Consider the following 26,852-nt stretch of genomic DNA (forward strand, 5'->3'; position numbering starts at 1 on the left):
TTTTCCCTTTCATCTCACTCTGGACCCCCGTTAATATACCTATGGACATGTACTTCATATGAACCGAATAATCGATTTCTTTGAACTGTGACAAACTGAGCATATCGACCGGACTCGTGACTGTCCTTCAGAAAAATTATTGAATCATCTACTTCACGGAAAATTCAATTATCGGAAAAATTGCATTGATTCCTCCGGAGAAGAAATTGTCTCGGATGTGAAAAAAAAAGATAAATTCGGAAGATCTCTTTTTATTTTTATCATTTGTTCGTGGTGTCTTTTTTCTCCATATCAACTCGCAAGTCACGCAGTCTGGAAACTCACTATCTACCCGCTACTATGTGGCACGTGCTACTCGCTCGGGTGTCTCATTTGCCTATCCGGCCGGATCGTTCGAAGTTGTCCCTCGCGGATACGCTCAGGGAAAAAAATGGTGCGTTCAAAATCGGAACAAAGGAGGAAGTGAAGTGGGTGAGAGAGAAGGGAGCCAAGAAAGCATCAATTAAACGGCTACCCTGCTGCCATCACTGCCACCATGACAGTGTATCCATTCAACCCCTCTTGTTCCCTCTTCAACGCTAAGTGCGTTTACGCTGAGCTAAGTGGGAGCCCGTGGAAAAATAAGAGGAATTGGAACGACCTTTGAGCTCTTGATTTAACCCCACCTTCAGATTAAATACTTTTCCCTTTACCCCTAGATTAAAAACTATTGAAAATTAGAATTCTCGGGGGTTAACAGTGCACCAGTACTGCGGTAAATAACTCGTTTTTCATGGCAATTCCAATTGCTACAAGATAAGAAAATAAAGTAAAAATACAAATTATCAGCCGTGGACATTAACTCCTCCTCAACTTTTAATATTTCCCTCGTGAAATTGATTTTTTTTACAAGTCATCAAACCCCTTATTTTATTGGCCGTACGAACCGTGACTAATCCCCCGAGTTTTTCCTCTCAACACCATATCCCATATCCCCTCCGACCCTGACACCCCTCCCGGAGGGCTGATTTAATTTCTCCTGCCTCACCCGACCTTCTTTATTCCCGCTCGGCGGGGCGGGGGGAAGGGCTGAGAGGTTCATGATGGCCCATAAAACCCGAGGGATGCGCGGAGGTCGGAAAAATGGCAATGCAAGTCCATCCGCAGAATTTATGCATAACATTCAAGGCCCGTCCTCTCACCCATTCCCGTCAGTTCCATCATTCTCCTGCCTGTATTCAGGTATATATTCAGGTATACGCGTGCCAACGTCTAAATGCTGACTCGCTACTCGTACAGAATCGTCAATTCCGTCAGTTCTCATTTTAACTCCCATCATTCCCCTCCCCATCCGCTCCGCCACCCCATTTCCCCAGATGGACGCTATAAATGGGCAAGAGAGTTGTTTTTTTTTCCAAGCATTTAAAAATTGTTCCATATAAATATTTTCCATTTCTTTTTTCTCCCAGAATAATCAAGTAGTTTTTTTTCTCCCCCGCAGTTTCTTTATTATTCACAGTACACCCCTTACGCAGTCGAGAGCAGAGTGGAAGAGGTAATGGGAGGAATAGGGAGGTGTATAAAAGAAGGAGAGAGGTGAAAAGATGAAAAAGGTAAAACCAGCGCAAGGAACCGTGCTTTAATGGACAAAACGAGTTTTCCAGCCACGCGTTGCGATATTGCTTCCGCCTCCTCTTTTTTTTCCCTCCCCTGCTCTCCTCATTCTCTCCTCCACCGCCCTTCGACTCTCTCACCCGGGTTCTTGTGTCTACGCCTCTTTCAGCGCTATCCACGTAACCCCTCTTCACGGCGTACATATATATACGTATACACGAAATGGGCGAAGCTATTCCTTTATTTCTTCACCACTCTAACTCTACCAAGAAAACGGTGCGCTCGTTTTCTTCACAGAGGCCTTCAACTCACTCCCTCTTGCCCATTTCAGTTGGTAAAATAACAACGATCGTTTTCATCCCTTCCGGCGCTCAATCTTCAAATGATTATGGACCAGCTCTGGCAAACATCGGTGCGGCGGAATGTGACGGGCGAAAAAATTTTCAATATTCATTTTCCATTTTCATTGCAGGGTGTGTTTCAAATGCAACCAAATGAGGGCAGTGGAGAACCTTTACCTTATTCATTCCGTGAGAGGAGCTCCATTCGAATTTCATTAGCGAACGTCCTGCGGATGGAGGCACTGAAATCCATACACAATGAATTCTGGTCGGTAAGTCAATTTAAAGTTGTAACTGATTATTTATTTGTGTTTCCCCCCTTTCAAAAGTTGAACAATTTGGTCGTAAACCTCGTGTTCCAGATGGCCCGTTCCCAGAAGTGCATCAGGAGCGATGTGAGGAAAAGAAAAATTTTGGATTTCGACATTTCCATGGTGTTAGTCCGGAAAAAGGCCAATGTAAGCGTCACCACAATAACCTGAATTTTGACAGGGAATTTTCATGTAGATGGAACACTTAATTTATTTTTTCTACAGGGTATTATCTTGTCGAAGACGAGAACCCATTGTCTCCTCCAAGCCCTTGAGACTCCGCCAGAGACTATTCAATTTATCCAAAAAATGATCATGATGTCAGGGGTCTCGCTTAGTTCACAAGGGAACATGCATGAGGCTATTAATATTCATCTCCATAGTTGGCATCAAGGAAGGAAGATCATGGAGAATATGGAGACAACAATAAACTGCATCAGGTTAGTGTCGATCTGCGACATTTTTTTAATTCTTCTTCTTAATTGCTTTTCACGCGTCACAGCTGTTTCGAATGAATGTTTTTCAAGGCAACGTTCCGCAGAAATGCCACAACAGTTCAGTTAAATTGTCCTTGATAACCCAGTTTAATTGAATATTTCTCTCCATACGCTAAAAATACACCTACAATTATTTGAGTTATATATGAGGTGAAAAAATGAGCGACACGAAAAAGGGGTATAACACGGCGTATATCAGTGTTCCGGGAGATGAACAGCGAAGCAAAATTAAAAAAGAAAGTGTCTGGATAAACGTTTGTCACAGAATAGAAATAGAAAAAAAAATGGAGAGAAAAATTGTGAGCCGGGAGAGCCACGTGCGGTCGTGTCTCGACAACATTACTGACATCCACTTCGACACCCAATAATCCTATTTGTCTCTCCACTGAGGCCAAAATTCTCGGGATATACGTCTTACTACGGTTTTTTAGTAGTTGTGAGAGTGGGAGAGACGGAAGGATGGTGAAAAAAAAAAGTTGACTGTCAGTGAGTTTGGGGACAAAACGAGGGGTGAAGAGAGGGGGGAGTAGCGAGCGCAGGGAGGTGGGTGGACTGATACAGCGCTGGAGCATTGAGCCTGATGGATCGACAATCGTTTGTCGTTCTCAACGCCCGTGGGCTCCACGCCGTTGATATTCACGTACTGATGCTGGAAAAATCACCCGATTAGTTGTTCCCCAGCCCCATCGCCCGATACCTCTCGCCTTTTTCACAATAGCAAGGGCTCTCGTCTTAGCGGGTCGTGCCAAGAAGGGAACGGAGAGGAAAAACCAGATGTTCGCGCGACTTTGACGACGATCATTCGCCCTTAGAATTTGAATTTTCTCGACACAGTGTCTCGCGATAAACTCGCTTATCCGATGAAAATGGAGCATTACTATAATTAACGTTGTAGCATGAGAAAACTTGTCTCCGTCCTAGGGTGAAAAGTTACCAGGATTCTCCCACGCATGAGGAAGTGAAGTACACGCAATTATCATTTAGAATTTCTCTCGCGTGCACGTAATGCATGATATTAATAATCTGCCAATAGTATGCCAGCTTTGTCCAAATTAACGTGAAATACATTAATCAGGTTACTTCAATATATATTGGGTACTCCGGTGCATGACCGAAATTTATATAAAAAATGATGTATCGAATTCCCGTCGTATTTGGTAAAATTACTCTGCAGAATTCAATGAATATTCTCCCCCAATCCCGTTGGGTTTCGAGAAACTATCGGGGAATACGCGATAATGTTGAGGGTTTCGGGGCCTCATAGCCAACAATTTACCTGTACACATATATTCAGCAGTTGCAGCCCGTTATGCTGTAATACAATACAGTCGATGCAGTATCAAATTACTTGAACAGAAGAATGCAGTAAACTTTCTCAACTAGTTAATAAGAATGCCTACGGACTCCATGGAGTTTCTTTTTGGAAACTTTTCCCCGAGTGTTCCCCGGAAAATTCATGGGATTTGACCAGCAATTTCTCTCTGGGTATAATCTCTATAACCCCTTGTACATCTCCGTGTATAATCTCTGTAGAACCTTGTCGCAACCATTCAGTAACAGTTGCCGAACCCCGTTAACATGAACCAAATTCTTCTATCAGTGTGGTTATACACACGAAGGAGTTCAAAACTTTATGCACAGCTCGCGATAATTGGATTGGACCGCGGATGCGACGTAATATTTATCTCCCAATTTGATATCAGGGATTATCGCCTCAGAGCTTATTAGTTAATACTCACGGCTTATTGCTCAACTAATTTCAAGGGATTTTTGCAGCATTTTCACTGACGTTCAATATAAAGTTAACATTTAAACTTAAAAAATAATTCGTGCATGTCCACTAGCCCCAGAATTTATCTTAGAATTTGTTCTCGATTCATAAAGCCAAAAAAGGGAAAGCCCTCTCTGGACTTTGTGAATAGTAATTCATCTCAACGAATGTAAATTTGCCGGGTTCCATAATTTCTATGAAAAATGCATTTCTCGATCCTGTTCACGAGAAGGGATTATTGACATTGTGGTTACCATTAAGACTCGTTTCACACGAATCCATAAAGGCCCTCACCGAGGTATAGAAAACCGCACAAAAGGAGCAACAAGATACGAGGGATTGGAGTTAGTTTGGGGGATGTAAGTTGAGCATGATGCTTCTGATAATGTAGGAGAGCTTGTTGCAGGGTGACGGTGAGAGTGAGACAGAGGACGAGGGTGAACGAGGGGAGTGGCTTTCCTCGGGCCTTCTTAATAATTCGTATGCCTCCACTTGTGTGCCACGTGGCCGATGGGGAGAGGGGTTGAGTGCACCACCGAATGCAAACAAACTTGAGCTTATATCCTCGGAGGAAAGGAGCTCAGTCAAGGGATGAGGAATACAGGCGTACGTGCAGTGGAGTTCCCCCTATGCGGTTGGACCGGGGAGGCACGTAAATTCACGCGATGCCCCCTCACCCCCTCGCCCGTTAGCCCGAGCAAACGTATAGGAGTTTTATCGCGCAGAAACATTTACCGCGCTCTGTCTGCGGCATTTGCATGCAAACGCGATCGCCATCCACCCTGCAATTCTTTCTTCCTCTTGTGTTTTTTTTTTGTTCCACCGCTCTTTTCTTCCTTTCCACTGTTGGCGCGTTCTCAAGACTCTGTGCTTGAAAGCCCCACGAGGACTGCCTCTGTGCCATGAGTACCCGTAGTAGTTTTCAACGTTACAGGGGGCGGCAAAAAAAACCGCAGCCGTATACCGCCACTAAGATGTGTACGTCAGAAAGGGAACACGGGACAAAATCTCAGTTTCATTGTTCATTTATTACTTTGGCTTTTTTCACTTCTCTCACTGCACCAAATGGGGGCATTGTTATTCGCAATTTTATGAGACTTCTTTCGCAGCTTGGAAGTCATTGTTGACCCTTTCATTTCAATTAGGTTTGACGTTACTGCGTGAGGATGGGGGCGCGCTTGTCCTTATCTATCGTCGCTTCTCAGGGCTTGACGAGCAAATTATTGTTCTTTGTCTCCGGGGTGAGTGAAAATTATCGTGATGAACGGGGGAAAAAAATGATGAATATGTGCGTTTATGGAGTAGCCAAATGGGGCTCATTTTCGGAATATTTCTGGACGTTTTATTGGCTCAGATGGGATTTTTTCTTTAACCGGATTTTTTTTCCCTCTGCGTATACTCTTCGGCTAAAGGGGAAAAAAATCACGATCCGTCTGGAAGCGTGACGCTATAAAGGGGTGTTACCATACCCATAATCGTGGCATAGCATACTGTTACTCGCGTTTCTCTCTCGTTGTTACCCACCCCCTATCCCTATCATCTCATTTTTCCGCACATTCGGGGCTTAGAAACGCTCTCCACAAAACGTTCCCGTAACGGTTAATTTCGTGCAGGAGCTTTCTTCACACCGTCGCTGCACCCACCCCAACTCCCGTGCTATTCCACTCTCTTTATTGGTGAACCACGATGTCTCCCTCCCCCTTCCCCCCGCCATTGGTATAACGGTACACCCTTTTCGCATGGTCATTTTTAAGAGACGGCCATTGTAGCAAATGAAAAGGGAAAGTTGCACTCTTCATTAGCGCATGGATGGAGGGAAAAAAAAATTCGGAAAATTCCCAGCTCTCTCGTTTGAATTCCCCTTTGGGCCCTCATAAAACGCAAAAAATGAGTCTCATTAAGAACAAGAGAAGGAGAGAATGATGGGGTTATGTATGTGTGTACCTCCCGGAGTCGGAAATTCCGGGAGTGTCGTTGGATATGCAGAACAGGGAGGGTCATTTGTAACGCTGAGCCACGAGGATCCGAGAGGGACAGCCGCATACGGAAGGAAGAGAAGAAACGTCCTCTCTTCACTGTCACCCCATCTCGGGAACACCGGAGACGCTAAACCAACTCTCCCTTCACTCACCTCCACCCAATCCCCCTTCCACTACCACCCACTCGCCCACTTTCATTCTTCTTCTTCTCGTTCTTCTTGTTCTTCCTCCGCCTTTCGGTGTGTCTATGTGTGCCGACTGTGGGGGAGAGAGTTACATCACGCGAGAAAAGCGACGTATCACCCACAGCCAGCCATCATCCGGCCCCGCTGGCAAAGCCCTTCCGACACTACGTGACTTGCGATGTTAACTTCGTAGGGAAAGGGGGGACGGCTGCAAGACGACTGGAAATTCTTCTTCTCCTAATTCTCCCTTTTTATTTTGCAAAACCCTTATTTTTTCCCGGGCGCTATCCAGGCGCCGACCCACCGAACTTTAGCATTCAACTGAACATTGAAGTTGATGCAGTTTGCTGCAAAGTGCAAGTACAATGAAACGGGGAGATTCTCGGTAACTTGGCACATGGGGTAAGTTGGCTGTCCCAACTGCTAAAGGGTTAGAGTTCATAACTCGGCCGGGTCGATGGATGCGTTCTAATGATTTAGCCATGATCCATTCCAGAAAACTAGGGTTGATGCAGTTTGATACAAAGTAGGAGGATATGCCCTCTCGAATAATACCAGGCCATTTTGCAAAATCCCCGACACTGGTGGCATGATGGCGAAAAGCCTCGTCCACTGGCGGCGGCGGGGGCGGGAGGGATTGGTAGTTGAGGGGACGAGAGAACGTTAGTTGGCGGGTCCCGAAGGCGTACGTTAGACCTTGGTGGACTATTACGATAATCCTGTTGGATCCAGTGGTAGGGGGGAGGGGGAGTGCGGGTAACGGGGGTCCGGACTCCTGGGGTCGACGATAGTTTCGAGCTGCCTCATTTTCTCCATCGTCCAACTGTACACGAAATGTAGCGCCAAGTTAGTGTTACCGAGGGGAGTATTACGTGTCTGTATATGTAGAGACAGAGATGGATCGTAATCTCAATATTTTCTAGGGCTGCAAAATCCAGGAATCAAGGGGGATCACAGAGAGGTCTGGGGTGACTGAAATTCTTAAGCCATTTGCCATAGTAAAAATGGAAACATGTCATCACCCGGGAAATGTTCCTCTCTCATTATGATCGGTTAGAAAAATTGGAGCATAGCTTATTCACGGATTAAGTAGGTCGATGGGGTCAGGGGTGCGGATAAAATACGGATGAGGGTACGTGAAAGAGGGAGAGAGAGATAGATAGAGGGACTGGATAGGGAATGAGGAGGAGTGAGTTAGTGGTGGCGTGACGATGCTCCGATGGAGTCTATCTTAATCAAAGGGGGTCGGGAAGGCGCGACGGTAGTGGATTTTGCCCTTTGAACTTTGACGCCAACGGGGCCAGATCGTTCCTGACGACGGCAGTGAGGCAGCATCGCATGGATAGAGAGCTACGGTAGTGACACGAGGTGTGCCGGTAAAGGTGGTTGGAAGGTATAGGTACAGACGAGCACAGCAGAGTGAAGGGATGCCAACGGATAAGAGGGTTGGGTGGTCTATTGATTTCCCATTAAGCCCAGCACCAGCCCACCCCGGCATCTCTTTCTCTCTTCTCAACTCGTCTTCATGATGTCATCCTGGATAGGGTAAAGGCATTCAATTGATCCTCGTAGCACGCACTGGCCATTGTGCCAAAATGAGATGGGGAAAGGCCTTTTGGGAATGACCTGAGTTACGGAAAAAAAAAAAAGATGTCAATTTCTGCGGTGATTCTGCCATCTCCTCACCATTGTCTGACTTATTATCATTCATACCGCCAGTTCCACCCACTTCCCCTCATTCTGAATCCTATTGTTCTTCTACGTTAGAGTGACATATTCGTTATACGGAAGTGAGCCACTCGAAATTTTCATCTCAATGAGCATCACGAGGTGAAGTTGATATTGAAAGCTCCATTAATAACGTAAAATTGCAGGATTCTACGTGGGGTAACACATGCCCCCGAGGAGTTGGTGTGTTTGGCAGTGTCACGACATTTCGTTGAAGCGCTCCAAACTCGTCGCTCTCTCGTCTTTCCGCGTTGAACTATATATTCAAGAGGGGTTGGGGGGAGCTTGTACAATATAGCTGTAAGCATGCAACATTTTGCGGGCATCCTCGTGTGGCATCCTCTCTGTACTTGGCTTTTCTTGTTTCGCTTGGAATGCTTTGCCAACTTCCGGGTGAACGTAAGCAAAATACGTACACTTTAGTTGTTTAAAAAATACATGAGAATGAGGAAAAATATTCCATTGTACAATTATGGTGTATTAATTCCCTAGTATTCATTACAAAATCACGGGTATTATTTTTGAAAAATTTTTAGGTAAAAAAAGTTTTCAGGAAGTTGTGTATATTGTGATTTTGTGGAAAAGCATAGTTTACGGTGAGAGGGACTTCCCGGTGACTTATCAAGCCAACTCCAGTGGTCTGCCCTTTCCCCAGTCCTACTGATCTGACGTCTCTATGTTGGGAATAAACTCTAATCTCGGTGAGGAATAGTCTTGCGGCTAGTGTACTTCCGTTTCAAAGATAGAGAGCGCACACGTCCTCTCTGGTTTCCTGATAAAATCCATTGATTATCCTTGGAGGGCTTCGTGACAAGTAAAAAAGAAAAGTCAAACTAAATCCAAACGGCGAAAAAATTGGAAAAACCGGAACGTTATTAAATAGACTGGGGTGATTTTTGGGGGGAAACTTATTCCCATGGATCTAACTTATAGGAATTTACTGGTCCCTGTATGGGTGTATACATTGGGGGATGGCAAGAAATCGAGTGATGTGACGTGGGACGGATGAGACATCAGATGGCGGGAGTGACAGCAACTCGGATAGAACGCCACGGCAGTTGCCTCCGACGAGCTTTCGAGTGTTGGCATAACAAAAAATTGATACATCGCTAGCCATTAGTCGAGGAAAAGGGGCATCAAAAAGTGTCATCCAATTGTGAGGGATGTCCTTCACAAGATCCTCCTTCTCAGTTTTTTTTTATTCCCATTTCTTTCCTCATACCGATGCGCATCGTTCGCCAAATATTTCGAGTCTCCAGGGAGTTGAAATAAAGTCCGATGGAATGACTTTAATCCTTACTTGTAATTCAATCAAATCTACTTGAAATTAGTTTTCAATTGGAGCATTAGGAAAACTCAAAAGTTTCTTGGATGAATTTTGGCTTTCGATTTTCCTCTGCTTAGTTCCCTTTTATGGCATCATTTTTTTCATTTAAATTCCCAGCGTAACTATTCCTCCATTCTTGCCTCGAGGATCGTACGTACACGAATTCTTAGACGGAAATAACTGCGTGCATTGTTGGTAGGGATCTTAGTTCCCTGGGTGCATTGTCTGGTTGAGACATGGCTCCGACAGAGTATCTCCAACAAGTCATGCACGTCAACCGCTTACATGCTGTCATTGTACAAGATGCAGCGGTATTGGATTGGTCCACACGCCCCCTGACAGAAAAAAGATTCTCGAGAAAGATGTCTTCGCTTGTACCAAGATACGGCCGTAAAATTGATATGAAAAAAAATCTACAGCGAAGGAGAAACGTTTACCGCAATATTTATATATGCAGATACATGCATGTATGCATTTAGCGTACCCATACCCGACAGTTTTTGAATCCAATTGGGTCTGTTATTAGAAAAAAATTGAATAACCACCTGCTTAGTCTCTCACTCAAGACATTTGAATACAAAATCCACATCATTTGGCTCGAGAAGTCCCCCTCTGGTCCTGGCCCTCATCGATTGCCCGCATTTTCCAGCAAAGTACACAATCTTTTGAGGGAAGTTTCTTTATCTGATCTTCTCTTGAATTTCGTGAATTTTCAAGCAATAAATTCCCGAATACACATAAAAACGTGAATGTTTAAAAACTTGTTCCCAGTGGAGCTATCTGTCCCCATAATCTTATAATTCCTGGAGTCATTTTCATGTCAACAGGTAGTTAAAAAATATAAAAATATGCGGATAATGAGAATAATGAAAAAAACCATGACTCGTGATGCCTAAATTGATGATGCCAGGGGCACATCTTTCGGCGGAATGAGCATTAATTAAGGCCCCCTCGTTTGCCCTAATGAAAGCCACAGTCACCTAATGGGATCGACACCTACGCAGAAGGGAAAAAATCTTGGTTACGTGACCCGGCGGCGACGAAAAAAAAACAAATAAATGACTGAATTTGAAGTAATTGGGTGAATAAATAAACTAGTTGAGAGTCGCCTCCACTCACGCGTTGAGATTCCACCTTTTGAACTTATTAAAATTCCTTCAATTTTCATTCATTACCTGCAGTACCTAGTTAACAAAAGGGCAAACTACTGTGTTTACACGATAATTGAGCCGATAATAGGTGTGGGGAATAGCAGGGAAAAGTGATCGTGTTAATGCAACAGCATGTTGGCTCCTGTGATGCTGAAACGTCCTCGGGATTCTTCTGTTGTCCTTTCACTCTCTAGCCTTTCATTGGTTGCTCTGTATTACATGATATCTGTGGGGATGTCCAGTCACCGGACATGCCAGGATAATTTGTAGTTGAAATGTCAATTAATAATAACCGTATTTGTTAATCTTCCGTTGCGTGCGGCGACCGAGGGAATGTGTACGGATCATGATTCTCCCTCTTTCCGCAGAATATTCACTGTTCTCACGAAGAGAGAAAAATTCCATAAATCTTACTAGAAAATTACTAGAGTCAACCTGAACATTAACAAAGTACCCTTAACTCATTTAATTATCAATATTTCCTCATTCAATCCGTACAACAATTACATCTTATTCAATTCACAATTTACTGTTATGAAGTATTTCAACTGAAATGGAAGAGAGCATCGTAAAATATCCTGAGAAGGCAAAATTAGTCTGTCGTGTTAACTGTTCCATAAATTGTTCATTTCTCGCGCAAGCGACAAGTAGATACTAGGGAGCGCGTCTTACTACAAGAAAGCTGAGAATCAATTAAACTCATCTGAGTCACTCACTCGAGCGTCCGAGTACGAATGATATTCCTCATCATCGTAATTTTTATTTTTTTCCATCTCATATCCCTGAGATGGGAGACAATGGTTGCAATTACTACGGGCTCCAACGGGGTTAATCGTATCGGGTCAAATGCCGAGGAATTCGTTGTCACTTTTTGTGGGCGCCCTGGACCGATTCATGGTGGAAAAGACTCCCTTTCGGTGTCTCTCATTAAAGTATCTGTTGAAAGCCATTCGCCCTCATGACGTAAAATTTGTTTACTAGAATAAGTTGGATTCATTGAATGGAGCGTATGCGGGTATGGGGTCGTTTTACTGATTCATATTACTACAGAAGAAGTTGTAGAATTATCGTGTAACGTGGACATCTCCAAACTGTGAGATTAATCGTTTTATGAAATCCCTATTCCCTGTCAGTCAAGGAGTGCAATAAATTATGAACTTTGCCAATAATTTGGAGAAGAATGATGAAAAAAAACCCTCCACTTGCTGGTGCGGGGGTTGGGTGGTATCGGAAATAAATAGATGAATCGGTCAATGAAAGAAATCATCTCAACTGAAAATAAAGGAACACTGAATCACTGTTTCGAGGTAGTGAGTTAACAAACGAACAGTGTACGATCAAACCAAGTGGTAAATGCGATTCAGGTCGGACTCCGTTCGAGAGTTGAACGCAAGAGCCCGAGCAACGTCTGCAGATTTCTCAGAAGGCATCGTCCGGTAATCGTGCTTCGCTCGGCGAAAGCCTGAGCAAGGTCATTGCACGACCATTAAAGTAGCCGAACGATCGGGCTCGCGTCGCGAATGAAAGCATTGCCCCCTTCCTTTCCTCCCCCTCATCGGACTTTACTATATATTCTTGTATTTTATCTTCCTCTGACACTGCTAGTCGAGGGAAGGAGAATAATAGGGTTTCCGTGGTTCTATAAACTAGGATTACATGCTGTCGGTTAACTTCCGGTTACTTGGCCAGTTGTCTTCTTGTGTGAAACAAGAAAAATGGTGGACAATTGTTGATATCTTGGAATTGCTGAGTGTGAAATTCAATTTTCGATTATTTTACTTGTTCGTAGCTTCGATGACTCTTGAGGACATTTAAAAACCACATCAACTCCGGGAATCGCACGTCTTCTTACTCATTTGTCGCGTCCGGATGTTGGAGCGATTGTCAGGAAAATATTGAATTTCATGGACTAAAAATTTTACTGTTAGAAATTTTTATCAGAATTCTTCGTGACAAACTCCGGAAATTTTTATTGTGTCGCTGTTTCACTGAATATTTCCACAATAATATTTCCAACTCAATGAATCGTAATGGATTCGTTCACGGAAGGTTATTATTCAAATTCCATTATACACTGGAATAAAAATCGTGAATCAAAGGTTGGAAGAGATTCAAAATCTAGAATAATTTCAAACCAACGTATGCATTCTTCGCAAAGTAATGTGAAAGCCATTCACCTCGAATGTCTTTCTAATATATCTCCGGTTTCATTTCACCATGATCAATTAATGCACCGTAATGAAACAGAACCAAAGCTAAAAAAAAGTTTAATAACTCGTGTCAAAACTACCGAAGTGTCACCCCATGAAAACAGGAGCAAAATGGAAGATACATGTCTGTTACGTGAGTAGCATATTCATTTCCATGGGCACTTGGTTAACTACTCGCGTGTGAGCTGAATAATATTTACCTCATCCTCATCGGCGAATAAAATTTCCACACGCTCCTCATATCGTAAATGCCATTTTTGCCGATGGTGAATTGCTCAACAAATTCATGGTCAACCGGTGACTTTCAATTACTCACCATACACTGTTGAAAAAATTTCATCTCAACCGAGGGCGTCAAATTTTTTCCACTATTCACACCAGAAATTTTATTGTAAAATATTCTCCCCGTAATTAATAGTGAGCCTAAAAATTTGAGGAGTTGAGCAAATTTTGGAAAGGACTGAAAAGCGATTTGTGTGATTTCTCTATTTGTTTTCACACTCGCTCGTGAAGATTGCCTTTTCCTATCTGTCCAACCGCACCAGTCCCAGAGACAATGTGGCGTCTGTCTTGGAGAACCGGCGTGGAAAATTCGGCATTGCGCTAAAACCCAACCCACGCATACTCGTTTCCCTCCTTCATCCTCTTTTCCCCTTGGACGCGGAACAACAATAGGGCCAGTTCGATCCCTGATGCTTTTCTTCGTCTCTGTCCAAATGGAAAGTGGAGCAGACTCTAGTCCTCTTTCCCCACTTCTTTGACTTGTCTGTTTTCATCCCTCCACCATTCCTCATAACTTCTCCATTCTCCTCTTCCTCCAGTGATACGCTTCCGTCCTTTACGTGCTCACTTGTACTACTCTCACAAATCACATTAGCGTCCTCCTTCTAACGTTATATCCCATAGCCTCGGCTTTCCTGTTTTGCTTGTAACAACGGGTAATGCGAGTAAAGGATAAAAAAGGGCCAGCGATTTCAACGAATATCTTGGAAATTGTTGGTACAAACGAGAGAAAAGGGCTCCTTCTACTCTCTCGAATAGAAAAATTTCATTTTATAATTTTCTAGCTGAGGTAAATGTACCTCTGCTCGTTCAGATGCTGCCAGCTATCGCATTTCAGTCCCTTTGCCAGCCTCGAGACTCTATGGAGAACTAAATACGGCTGGAGGTGTTATTTGAGTTAATAAAAATAGTCCTGAACACAAATTAAGAGTCATTTACAAAATAATACAGGAGGAAAAACCAAATATAAGTGAGAGAGCAGAATTTTGGGAAATACATTTATTGGAGAACTCGATGAGCTCAGGACGTCTTTATAGAAAAAACTGAGATAATTGAGAACAAGTAATTCCCAATTCTGACCAATTTATCATTCGATATCCGATATCCTTTATAATCTGAACCAATATCCCAATAATGATGTATTCCCTTTAGCCCGACGAGCGGACGATCACTCTATTTCCCCATTTTTTTTACAATTCAAATGTCCACGATTCCATAGAGAGAATAGTGAAAACAATTTTTTTCTCGCCTCATGAAAATGCAGAATTAAAATTTCTCATGTGTACACTGACGGATGACACCTCCAGCCCATCCTCTCATATTTTCTCATGGCTGGTGACTGGTGGGGCATGCTGCTACTGAAGGAATTTCCCACTGCGTCGTTAACGCCAGGAAAGAAATAACAAAGGTACCCTCTAAATTAAAATTTTGCAAAAAGAAGAAAACTTGACTGGAGAAAAATGTGAACAAAGAGCCATTCATCCATGACCCATGTCCTCCATCTTCTCCCTTGTCCAATGTACTGTAATGTTTTCTAACTTTACCGAGTGACGTGGAATATTATGAGTTTGTTTAATACCAAGCCAAGACTCGTGAGTAATACAACTGCATTCCTCAATGAAAATACAAACGAATAGTGAGGCATGCGAATAAAAAATTGAGCAATAAAATCAGCGAGAATATTGAGTTGTTTTTAAAGTACATTATGTACTCGCACAGTGCCTTTCACGCCGTTCATTCATGCTCGGCCGCGGCCTCAATCAAGCGGTACTAATACCCCTTGTACCCCCCTATCCACCCCCTGCCACTCCCCCACACCATCACCATCACTCCATAATTCCATATTCATTTACCGAGATTCCGTAGGAAAATGTTAGTGCACACACTTTCGTCTCATCTTTTTTTTTTTTTCACCTCTCTCGTCAGTAGCTTGTTCACTTTAACGTTTTACTTCCCTCGCAATTAGCCGGTACGTGCTTGGACGATTGAGTCACGATCTGCTGCACGTACAGCCAGCATTATAAACTCGAAAGAAGTGAGAAAAAAATGAGGGAGGTGAATAAAAAAAAAATAAAGAGGAACAATGAAGGTGCAGATCTCTACACAGACACATAATACTCATCCGACAAATTGCGCAACCACGCGTTAACGTTCTCAGTGGCAGGCAGGCAATTTTAGAAGTTACTTCTGCGCTGTGTTACTCACGTTTCTGCAAGGTCTGTGGATGGTGGCGATGTCGCATCGAACGGGGAATGAGAAAAAAAAGGTTTTTGAGGAAAATAAATTGCGAAGAATACCGACTGAAATGTTATGACACACACACTGTGCCAGGAAAAAAAATATAAAAAAGGAAAGAACAGAAATGATAATGAAATGGCTACACGAGACATTCCGCTAGGGATTGATGGTCCATTTAGGTTTAAAGCTGACGTAAAAATTCAAATTTTTTTTTAAGATAGAGCTGTTCAAAAATAACTGGTGTGATGTAACTGAAAATTATAAACATGAGGGTCCAATTTGTATTTTACACAATGGGAAATTTGAGTTGTTCATGTAATGCATGGGATCTCAGTCATTTTTGTTTCCTTGAATCATCGAAAAAACAATGTCATCAGATAAGGCGGATCTACAGTTGAGGAAACTGAATTGTGGAACAACACTCGTGTGATATGATAACAGTTACGTTACGTAATTCACAACAAAAACGAATGTCTGGATTTCACACACCTTGTAGACATTTCTCAGGCACTAAAAACGTCTGAATAAAATGAAAATTTATTTGAATATCAAGTGAATGGTTGCCTACACATCTTAATGCATGTTTAAAATGCAGACAATTTTTTATCCAGCGATGAAGAAATGATTTCCATGCTACAGTTTTGTAGAACGATGGGATAATTCTTATTAAAAATCTATTTCGCATGAAAAGTCTGTCTTGCTGAAATGAATCTGGTGAGAATCCCTAAGCCATAGAAATATATCTTCAAACATGTCAAAGTCGTAAAATCCCTTCAAAAGGATCGCTCTGGCCCTGTCTTTTTGTCCTTCCAGTCCCCAACAAAGGACCAGGCCGCCCATTACTTGACCGCCTCCCCTGATTTCAGCGGAAAATTTCGCGAAAATTCAGAGGTAATATCCGCAGATTGTTTTTGAATCCCCGGCTATTATTGTTGGGAAAAAGTTTATAAATAAAATTTGATGAATACATTCGTAATTGGTTTTTACTTGGTAATAACTTTCAGCATGAGCGGGTTTACTGCAGAAAGTGAGCTTTGTTAGAAATTCATACCTCAGCCCTTTATGGGTTATTTTACTACGCGAAAATTTACTACGGTCAAACATTATGAAAATAGCTCTCACCATTTTATTACAATGGACAACCAAAATAGCCCACTGTTACGGGGGCCCACAGTATAACCAGAAATGAACAGATAACCATGAATACACAAAAAATTTTATTATGTAACTAATTTGCGACGTGATACACGCATCATCCGCATCATCCAATTCAGGCGAACAATTCCGCTCGTTTGTTTTTCCCTCGTCCTTTAACACATTAATGACCTGTACGACTGATGGGGTAATTATCATATTCAGAGCCAATAGTCAAAGGATCAATGCAGTGTTCGACACCAGAAGAGCTTTCAGAAGGGATCGCGAAACTCAGCTGAGATTTACATTCTCGTACACTCGCAAACATAAAAAGAGTAAGAGGCAAAAAAATTAGAAAAAAAATACAATGAGAATAAAGTAGCCCATACTGGGACATTTTGCCACGGATTAAAGATGGCAGATAGAGCTAGTTCTAGTTACCCTCTTGTATAATAGCCATTGTGGGGCCCTCAAGGCTCGTCTCAACGATTATTCTCTATCGTAAAGCTTATAGATATTCTTTCTACTTTGCATACTCTCAAGAGATATCCTTTGCGACTTCGATATTGTACGAGAATATTATTATTCATATTCCACCGAAACAAGAGGAGCAAAAACTTCACGGACTCTTTATTTTTCCTCACTTTCTCTTCATACATCTTATGTTACCTCTTTTTTCCAACCGGAGTTTATTCAGTTTCGTCGAGATTTTCGGTCTTTTCTATGTTTATTTTTATTCATTTTGCCGTTGCGAAGTGAAAGAAATGTTATCAACGGAAAAGAAAAGTTCATTCCCAAGCGTGACAGTCTCGTAAAGCAAAATACTGCATTAAATACACATTGGGGATTTCTCTTTCTCTTCAATCCACGATTCTCAGAGTAATCACCGAGATAGAGTGTAAATGTGTATTGCTGTGTTGCGGGCTCTTTAGAAGGGGGAAAGAAATGTTCATACGCGTTCAAACTTACCCCGATAAGACACGAAAAACCTATAATAACCGATAGTGCCGGAGACGTGAGAAGCGATAGGATTTCGCTCCTGTACACCACACGACGACTGAATTATGTTGTTTAAACGGTTCAAGACTTGCATATCGATAACAATAAACAAAATGGAGGGGTTAGTGGAGAGAGAAAAGTTCTCAAAAATTTTGTCATAATAAATTTACCAGAAATAATAATAATCTGGGATTGCAGATTGCGTAAATTGTTCGGTAATTTCTAGGGAATATTTCTCTCTATGCACGGGATAAACGTAGGTAGTGACATTCTCACGACGATAAACCTTCATTGATGGAGATTCCTTGAGTACTTGATGTGGGTTATATAAACCGCAGGAATGCAATCTAGCGTATCAATATCGCCTGCGCTGATCGATAGATTCGTGTTGCGTGATCTTTGACATTTACACGCAGGTATATGACGCATTACTCTGAGAATAGAAATAGTCATCAACCGAGAAATGCACTTAATGCATTTAATTGCGGTTAATGTGTTACTCAGTTGGGGAAGTGATGTCACTGTCTCAAGAGATTTTTTTAATTGATGAGAGTATACGGAGGAAAATGCTTCGAAATTCACGAGTAAGGCTGCATGAATGAAGAACTCGATGATTCATATGATGACGTAATTCAATGGAAAACGATCTATATGTCATAATATATTGGGTATTTTATGTCAAATGAGTCAATGGCTGACCCTCACCCGCTTCGTAATTGATCTCGATTTTTTCCATCATTATAAGCGCTTAGAAAAATTGTCTCAATTGGTTTCGCGTTGTTTTTATACAACTTCACTTCCATTCATCTGATTTTTATTTATCACGCGTTGAAATTTTCGATATTTCATCAGTTGCAGGAATATTTCAGTTGATTTTCTTTCAATCCCTAGGCTTTTTTCTATCAAGATTGATTTTCTAATCGCAGGAAAAATCACAATCGGTCTTCACGAGTATGAGACCCGGTCGTTGAATCATTTGCTATGAAATACCTCAGAGTACTATTTCCTGTGTAGAGATCTTCCCAATCAATAAATACTTAATGACGCAATGAAACATGCTGCCGATATTTCTCAACTTCCAATACCTGAAACGTGATAAAGATAAATTCCACAATATGTGGAGGAAGCATCAGTGGTGGGGACATTTCAAATATCAAGACAAGCGCAAACCGTCGGATATCTACCTGATAACAGCGGCATCGCGTTTCCCAAGAGTCATCGCGTTGTTTGTGATCAAACAGTCCACTGTGGTATGTAATCATCAGGCACGAATGATTCACATCCTTCAGACAAGATTCTAAACGTACATACATGCACGTTCTATTGTGCGGTTGAAATATATATAGAATACGATTAAATTCTCCAGCCCTGACTTGGAGTGAGTCATGGAGGAAGAAAAAAGAGGATGAAATCACTCTCGCATTAAATTTCAAGATTTTCCTCGCTGAATTTCCTTCTCTTTTTATCGGCTTTAATCATCCATTGAAGGCCGAAAAAATAAGTGACATAAATCGGATGTTGTAGAGGTTGGTCGTTGATGTTAATCAGGTGCGGTAACTCTTACCAATCGCACTATTGATTTAGAAGAATTTTCTCATTATGTTTTCGCTTATTTCTCTGGTTTGATCCAAGTAATTAACGATTCGGCCAAATTGATCCGGTCACATTAATCAAATTCTTCTATCAGTGCATATTGAGGAGTCAAAAGCAATTAGACAACCGACACTGATTCACACGCCTCGTGGATATCGGCCAGGATCACAGGGAATGACGCCGTCGAGTATAAATTCAAATTCTCTCTCTTGCTGTTATAGTCTCGTCATCTTGACTCAACGTCCAACGGCATTGGAGTTTCAATCAGGCAAACACCCGGGTGCGTCGTTCATCTGTCGGACATATACATTCGTCCAAATGTACCAGTTTACCATCGGGCGTTTATCGGCCCTATGTTGGGGTGAAAACCAATTTGCAAATAGGTCCCATACAGTTAAGGGGGTGGAAGGGGGGGGGGCAGGGGGTGGAAGGGGGGGGGCAGGGTGAGGAGGAGGAGGAGGAGGGTATCGTATGCAGTGCAGTGCAATGGGAGAATCGCAGGCCACTCGCAACGTTGAATCAGATCTAAACCATTTACACAATTCCCTGTCTCTTCTCTCCCTCCCTCCCTTCCCCTCCCACTCCTTGTTTGCCTCTATTCTATCAATGGGATGAATCGAGGCATCTCGTCTCTCCGATCGACTAATTATTCGTGAGATTTACTCGCCTCCGGTTATCGCTGTGAGCGCAATTGCTTTGATTCATTTTGATTACCACCAAGCGCCACAATTCACAATTGACAAAGGCCAAAACGTGGAAAATTATACTCGCAAATATTCTAATGAAATGAATTCCCACGATGAGAAAATAGAAAACATGCGAGTAGTTTATCGATAAATCAGAGCTCATCGAGCGGAAAAAATGAGCAGTAAAAATAACCAAGAATTCTCGTAATATCTTTAATTAATAGTCATTGTGATTGAGATACTTCATGCACTTGTGTGTGCATTGTAACACATGAAATTTAACTCGTTATAATGATATTCCGAGCGGTTATGCCGAGCTATTAGGCGAGCAGTCGAGCGAATATCCATAATTACTAATAGACTGGGGGGGGGGGGCGGGGGAGGGGCTCGATCACAGAGTATGGCATTGGCGTTGCTCACCTCAGTGCTAACTGGGTGATGCGCATCTCTGTTGTTGATTCCACACGTATTAGCAGCGTGTGCAGTTGCTGGACCTCGAGTAATATGAGTGAGTCACATCAGATAACGATCGTACCTATGGTAGAAGTACAGAGGGTTATTGCTGTAGTTACTATCGAAGGCTATAAGCTGAGAGCAACTCCCCTCTCACTCAATCTGCAGGACGACAACTAGGCATCCTATCCACTGACACTGTGGGATAGGCCGACAGCCGGCTGGAAATTAGAGATAACGACGTGTCGCATCGCGAGCGCGATTTGCCAGAGGCATCTCCTCGTCCTCACCCCGGCTCTCAGGAAGTATGCGCCTAACTGTATAACCTATCTACCAATCTCCTCGGCTACTTTTCACGACACCGGATACCATCGTTCTCCAATTTACTCTCTCCGCAAGTCAATTAAAGTTTTGCTAATTTGGATTTAAAAATTTTGCGGAGTAGGGTGATAATTGTAATGAATTGCGGGGCAAATTTGTTTGCCGATGACATCCGGTGAGTGTTAAAAATGTTGTGACTTTAGATGAGAGTTCAGTAGTGGAGGGGTGGAAGGAGATGAGTTGAATTATCTCGGAGTTCACCCCATATGACTTAATCGAGTTGGCATTGGTGTAAAAGTAAATACAATGGTTCATAATGAATTAATCACTCATGGAGGTCATAGGATGGTTAATTAAATATTAGCTCTCCGTCAGGAATCCAAATTTCATCTCGGGTTGGGACTGAGTAATTAAATATGATTGCGAATGTGCACATTTTATGACGGATGATGGAACCTGTTATTTTTCCATTCGAATGAAGGTTATTTTTTATTATTGAAATAGCAGGGGAAAAAATGGAGAGTCGTTGAACCGATTCTTTGATCTAATGCGAAATAACGAGACTGATAAATAGCATCAGGAGCAGTGCAATCCGTCGATCCCCACGAGTTATACGTTCGTGGCGTCCTTGCAAACGATAATCACAGTAGAAAACCGCTCGGCAGCGATACAGTTATGCAAGCGCGCCAGGTTGGCTGCTTGGCACGATCCGATGAGAATCAAGGGGTGAGAGAGAAACGCCGAGGAGAGGATCGACGATTTCCGACCTACATCTCGGAAATAATTGTGCCGGACGTTGCCGACAATGTGAATAATCGACTTCATGTTGCAGATTTATTCAGCATCATTTGTGAAAAAATGCCCATTGAAAAAAATGCCGATAAATTTGAATTGACATTTTTTGCGGAGTTATTTTTCATTCTGATAGAGATTTTTTTTTTCATCTCGTGAAAAATGTGGATGGATTATCTAACGCGTGAGGACTCATGGCCGTTGTTCATTGAGGCAGGCAGTCATGTATCGCGTATATGCATTCGCAAACATAAGCCACCGTTTACCCGGGAGTGTTTTACGTGATGCGTCAATAAACATGTGTAGCTTTAGCGAATTCAATATTAGTGACTTTATCACCTTGGGCTTGGATGAGAAATGTCTGGACCATGTTTAAGATTTTTTACTAGTTAGAGACTGAAATAAATCAAGAAAAAATTATGGCAACTCACCGCTTTTACGGTTTGTTTGTGAATAAATAAACGTTAGAAAGAGAATATTTTTCATTTGCTTTGCACAGTTGTTTTTGCCATAATTTTTAATTAAAATTTTCCGGCCGGATAATTTTTCTCAACAATTATTTAAATTACAACATTTTTCAATTTCTTTTTTCATCGTAGTATTATTCACTGGCAGCTGTCATTATTATTCATTAATGCATATGGAAATTGAAAAATTCAATTGATTGGAAATCTGATCAACCTCCCCTGGACTTTCTTCTCCCCCTTCTCAGCTACCGCTCCACCACCGCCTCACCCCTCTGTTTTCCCGATAAATTCATAATAATGCCCCTAAAAGTCCATAATTCACATGAAAAACTGTTTAAAATGAGTAATATGGGCACTTGACTTGCTCTTTGGGCGACCCGAAGTGAAATTCACGAGCCAACTTTCTCTAATTTAAAAAAAAAATTTCTTTTTTCGTGAACCGTTTTTAATCAGGACCACTATGCTAATTGGAGGAACGTAGTAACTAGAGTATACGACGATGTAGAATGGGGGAGGGGGTTCCTGCCTACTTTTAAAAAAAAGGGGCCGCTGAGCAGCGAGTGGGCGGGGGTGTGGGGCGGTGAGGGGGGTAGAAGAGAGGAGGTGAAGAGGGCAAAAGCGCTCTCGGTGTTTCCGGCACTCGGCTATCGATCCTTGGCTCGTTCCCTTTCCCACTTCTTGAACGATATATCTCGGCGTCGGTTAGTGCGCGGCCCAGGATACCCCGGATTTCGAGTGGCGCAAGCCGAGGTTGCTTTATCGTCCTAAAGCTAACGTTTATTATTACGCGGATTCGCATCCGGGGCACACGGGGAACAAAAAACAAGAGGATTGAAAAAGAAAATGTAGAGAAATACTGGGGTGGAGAAGCGGAAAAACAAATGAAGAAAGATAACACACGTGTGACAGCCCGACGATCGGTCGGACTTACTTCCGGGTGAACACCGGATGTTTTAAAGAAAAAAAAAACCCATTCAAAATTCAGCATTTGAAATTTCCATTTCTATGAATGATATACTGATTTTGAGACATTGAATGAAGATAGGGAGAATAAAGCGATAATCATTGAATGGCATGCGAGCGATGTAACGTCAAATGAATGGGAATTAAGTGGTTCACGAATTGGTTGTATAGAGAGATGAAGAATCGTTTTGGAATACTATTGGTGGATGGTGTGCAACTAGCAACACGCTGTACGCAAAGGGCTTTCAATAAAACCTCATGCGGTACTCTCTGCCTATTTGGTGGCGTCCAGTGAAGGCAGAAGAGGATCCCAGGGCCGACAAAAGTCCAGGGTCACCATTGCCAACTGGTCTGTGTATGCCAAACGGCAACGGCTAAGCATTGAAAAGAGCCCTCGCGCAAATTCCCAACTTGGCGGCCACCGGTTTCCAAACCAGGCACAAACGATAATTGCTGTGATTCATGCAACTATGCGGACCGTTTCCGATGCATTTATATGCATCGCAAATAATGGCGTACCGACGAACGCCCGGTGCCACCCAATGTTATAATAAGCGCATGCTCATCCGTCTATGCTACAATGTTTTCTATGAGAGAAAAGAGACAGCAAGAAGATAATAATGATGCTAATGAGGTGCTTCTGCGGCTGAAGATCCCGATAGAGTGGAGACATATTATTCGCGATATGTTATATTGAAACGAGTGTGTCTGGCAAATGTGAAAATTTCCTCCCCCTTTTCCTGCAATTTTTTTTGCCTCCACTGACGTTTATCGAGTCGTACGTTAACCCGTCATAACTTTCCGATTTTTAGTATAAAATTTTTCCCACCCCTCATTCCACCGGCGCAATTCTCGGCATTATCCCCGCACCCAGAGACACTCGAATTTATTCGACAAACAGAAAGTAGAGGAGAGAGGAGTCGGATAAAAAAATGAAAAATAAAAAATTTCCCCGCTCGTTTTTACCCGCGACGCGTCGCGACGCCTCGAGCTCATCCTCTCCATCCCTAGCATCCCCCCTGCCCTTCCCGCGATTGCCAAGAGAAGCTAAGCGCACGTTGCATTTTTATTGGCGCATTACACCGCAGTCGATCCACGAGAAAACCCAGAACCACGGGACTCATACCTTCCAAAGTTTCCTCACCCTCATCCTCGAATATTTTCTCTCTTACCACCTTCCATTCTCCGGGCCACCTACATTTCGGTAATTAACTGATACAAAATATAGTCGCCGGCTGTCGTGCTAGTGAATTTCATTAGCGACAAATTCATTTTCCATATCGATCTGGTGGCACCTAGTTTTGTAAGGTAACGCTCCGCTGTCCATTTTTACGCTTTCCCTTTAAAACCATCAAGGAGTCGGCGTTAATGGTTTCCTCTCGAACCCCCGTATTTTTTTTAACAGAAAAAAATCACCCCGGGAAGAACTCATATTTTCAGAATTTCAAAGCACACATTTGAAACATGGGTTAACGTGCCACTCATTTTTTTTCCACCTCTGTATAGGGAATTTGAATAATTTTATGTTAGGTAAATACTGCGGGAAGATGTATGACTTAATTCCATGGAATACTTGCTCACTTACTGAAGGGAAAAAATGACATCGTAAACATTGAAATCGTGTGCCTAGTGGCTTCAACTCAATGGGAGAATAGCTTTTATTTTCACAAAAGAAACCGTCAATTTAATCCACTTTAGAAAATTATATAGGACTTATTTTTAGAATGAATTGTATTCACCGTAGACCAAATCTTAATTTAACGATCCATTAGATTTTATACTGAAATAATTCAAGTTATTTTTGTCAATCCGCTAACCACAATAGTCTGTACTGCACTTAAAATCAATGTTCCGAATAATTTTTCAATATTGAAACATAATTTTTTTTCTATTCGTCTAATGAATTGCGTTCCACTGGAGCGGAAACTTATCAGTTCAATTAGATAAAATCAGTTGATGAAGAAAACTTATTTTTCCATGTAATTAATGATTCTCACAATCAACAAATGGAATAACCATTATTACACATTAATTAAAATACTCCCCCCTCAATCCATTAATTAATCCTCTATGCTGTTTGGTAGTTCAACACTTCCGTCATTCGAACATCGAAACTGAACGACATAAATCCCAGAAAAGCCGTTACATAATCAAGCGAGAAGGGCCATTGATACCTACACGCAGTTGGTTATTGCAAACTCAACGCAATATCCACTCGAACGAACCGGACATTTCGATGCGATAATTCGTCGATGACAGCCGCCGCGATAAAACGAAATCGGTCGCCGGTTTTATGACGAATGCGGGCGCGACACCGTGAAAACTGTCAAACAATTGTAAGATTTTTTCCCCATTCTCAATGTCACTGACAGAATGATTCATCCCTTATTCATCATCCAATGTGATCGGTTCTATTCAATCGATTCCATTAATTTCAATTCTATTCTCAGCCAGTGGATTTTTAAATAATACATATCTTTGTGAAATGACGTTAACGAGCCATAAACTCAATGACTTACCGACCATAGAGACAAGGTCGAAAGGCACACGTTCCGCTACTGAATACTGCCACTCATTTATCCATAAACTTGTTCGTACAGGGGAAAAACGAGCATAACCCGGGGGATTTAGACTACAATTTATATTTATACTCCTTGTTTTTATTATCTGAAACACTTTTACGGGAAATCGTTTCCATTAAAATTTATTTGACAATATCCAAATTTGACAACAACGGTCGGGAACATTTTTCAACTCACCGGATGCTCACAACATCCGCATTGAGGATTAATCAAATCACTACATTTAATTTTTAATTTGAGAAATTGATTAATTAATTGAGCAATAGTTTTTGGGCAAATGGGTTTGGTGCTACCATCTAAATGAGCTCATCCTACCATAATGTCATATACCCAGGGGTACGAGCATATATTGTCTCCGCCGATAATTAATTCACTATTTTCGCGGTCGATAAGTATTCTTGGCGTTAAGGGCCGATAAAGATAATCTCGAATATCTCCAGTCGGTAACCAATAAATATTTCGCAGAACATCCGTAAGATGGCACTAGCGCTATGAACGATCCCAATGTACTTCGAAATGGGCTTATTAATGATTATTAATTATCCACGGGGTTGCAAACAAAATTAATACATGTACAATCATGTACATTACCTATTTTTTCTGCTTGCAATCTCTAACCGGCTAAGTACATTGGAGGTCAATCTTGAACACTTATTTAGTTGCTGTCTTGACTAGAGAAGTTGCACGCATTCCCCCTCCTCCGTGCGCGCGCAGCAATGTGCAATATGGCGGGGGACGCTAAGAGATTCGCGCGCGTAAATGGTAATGTAATATTTTCTGCTCTTTATTCGGTTAATTAAATGAATTGATCAACTAAAAGTACCATAAACATGGCATATATTGTTGTTAATTAGTGATGTGCAGTATTTATTGTGATGTCTAACTCTAAAACAGTGAAATATTCGATAAAATCTGTATGCCTGCATTTGAGGCAGAACAAAGGAAAAACAGCGGAGTGGAATGCCTTCTATTCTGTGGGATAAAATCGTGGTATCATCCTTTCCTCCTCAACATTCACTCATACCAATGCCAAAAAATATTTCCAGTGATACGTAGGCACTTTTCAATATCTTTTTTTATTATTTCAGTGATTAAAAGTGGTGATTAATGTGGACGAAGTGATTCGTGTGTCTGTGTGTGTCAGTGAAATTGTGCAACGAACATCATTCGCCGCCGTTGTCGACATTTTTCTGGGAAAAATGGCGGAGAGAAGCTTCATGGTGGTGAGTACATAAATATTTTCTTATTT

At 42.0% G+C, this 26,852-nt stretch overlaps 1 protein-coding gene across 2 annotated transcripts; it reads left to right on the plus strand.

Annotated features, from left to right (window-relative positions):
- Nucleotides 1-1,930: 1,930 nt before the first annotated feature.
- LOC135167147 (uncharacterized) lies at nt 1,931-26,818 on the plus strand. Of its 2 annotated transcripts, none has more exons than XM_064130028.1 (5): nt 1,931-2,005; nt 2,066-2,206; nt 2,297-2,392; nt 2,471-2,685; nt 26,692-26,818. In XM_064130028.1, the coding sequence occupies exons 1-5, from the start codon at nt 1,976-1,978 to the stop codon at nt 26,696-26,698; spliced, it is 489 nt and encodes a 162-aa protein (XP_063986098.1). In that variant the 5' UTR covers nt 1,931-1,975; the 3' UTR covers nt 26,699-26,818. The 2 variants fall into 2 exon arrangements, with proteins under 2 accessions (XP_063986098.1, XP_063986097.1); XM_064130027.1 differs by lacking the exon at nt 26,692-26,818 and adding an exon at nt 9,339-9,547.
- The last annotated feature ends 34 nt before the right edge of the window (nt 26,819-26,852 follow it).

The sequence above is a fragment of the Diachasmimorpha longicaudata genome, chromosome 11, assembly GCF_034640455.1.
Source record: "Diachasmimorpha longicaudata isolate KC_UGA_2023 chromosome 11, iyDiaLong2, whole genome shotgun sequence".
NCBI classification, from domain to species: domain Eukaryota; kingdom Metazoa; phylum Arthropoda; class Insecta; order Hymenoptera; family Braconidae; genus Diachasmimorpha; species Diachasmimorpha longicaudata.

Coding starts and splice junctions, on each gene's coding strand:
- LOC135167147 (XM_064130027.1), top strand. CDS start 1,976: ATGATTATGGACCAGCTCTGGCAAACATCG. Junction 2,006..2,065: donor ACCAGCTCTGGCAAACATCG/GTGCGGCGGAAT, acceptor TTTTCATTGCAG/GGTGTGTTTCAAATGCAACC. Junction 2,686..9,338: donor ACAACAATAAACTGCATCAG/GTTAGTGTCGAT, acceptor TCTAACTTATAG/GAATTTACTGGTCCCTGTAT.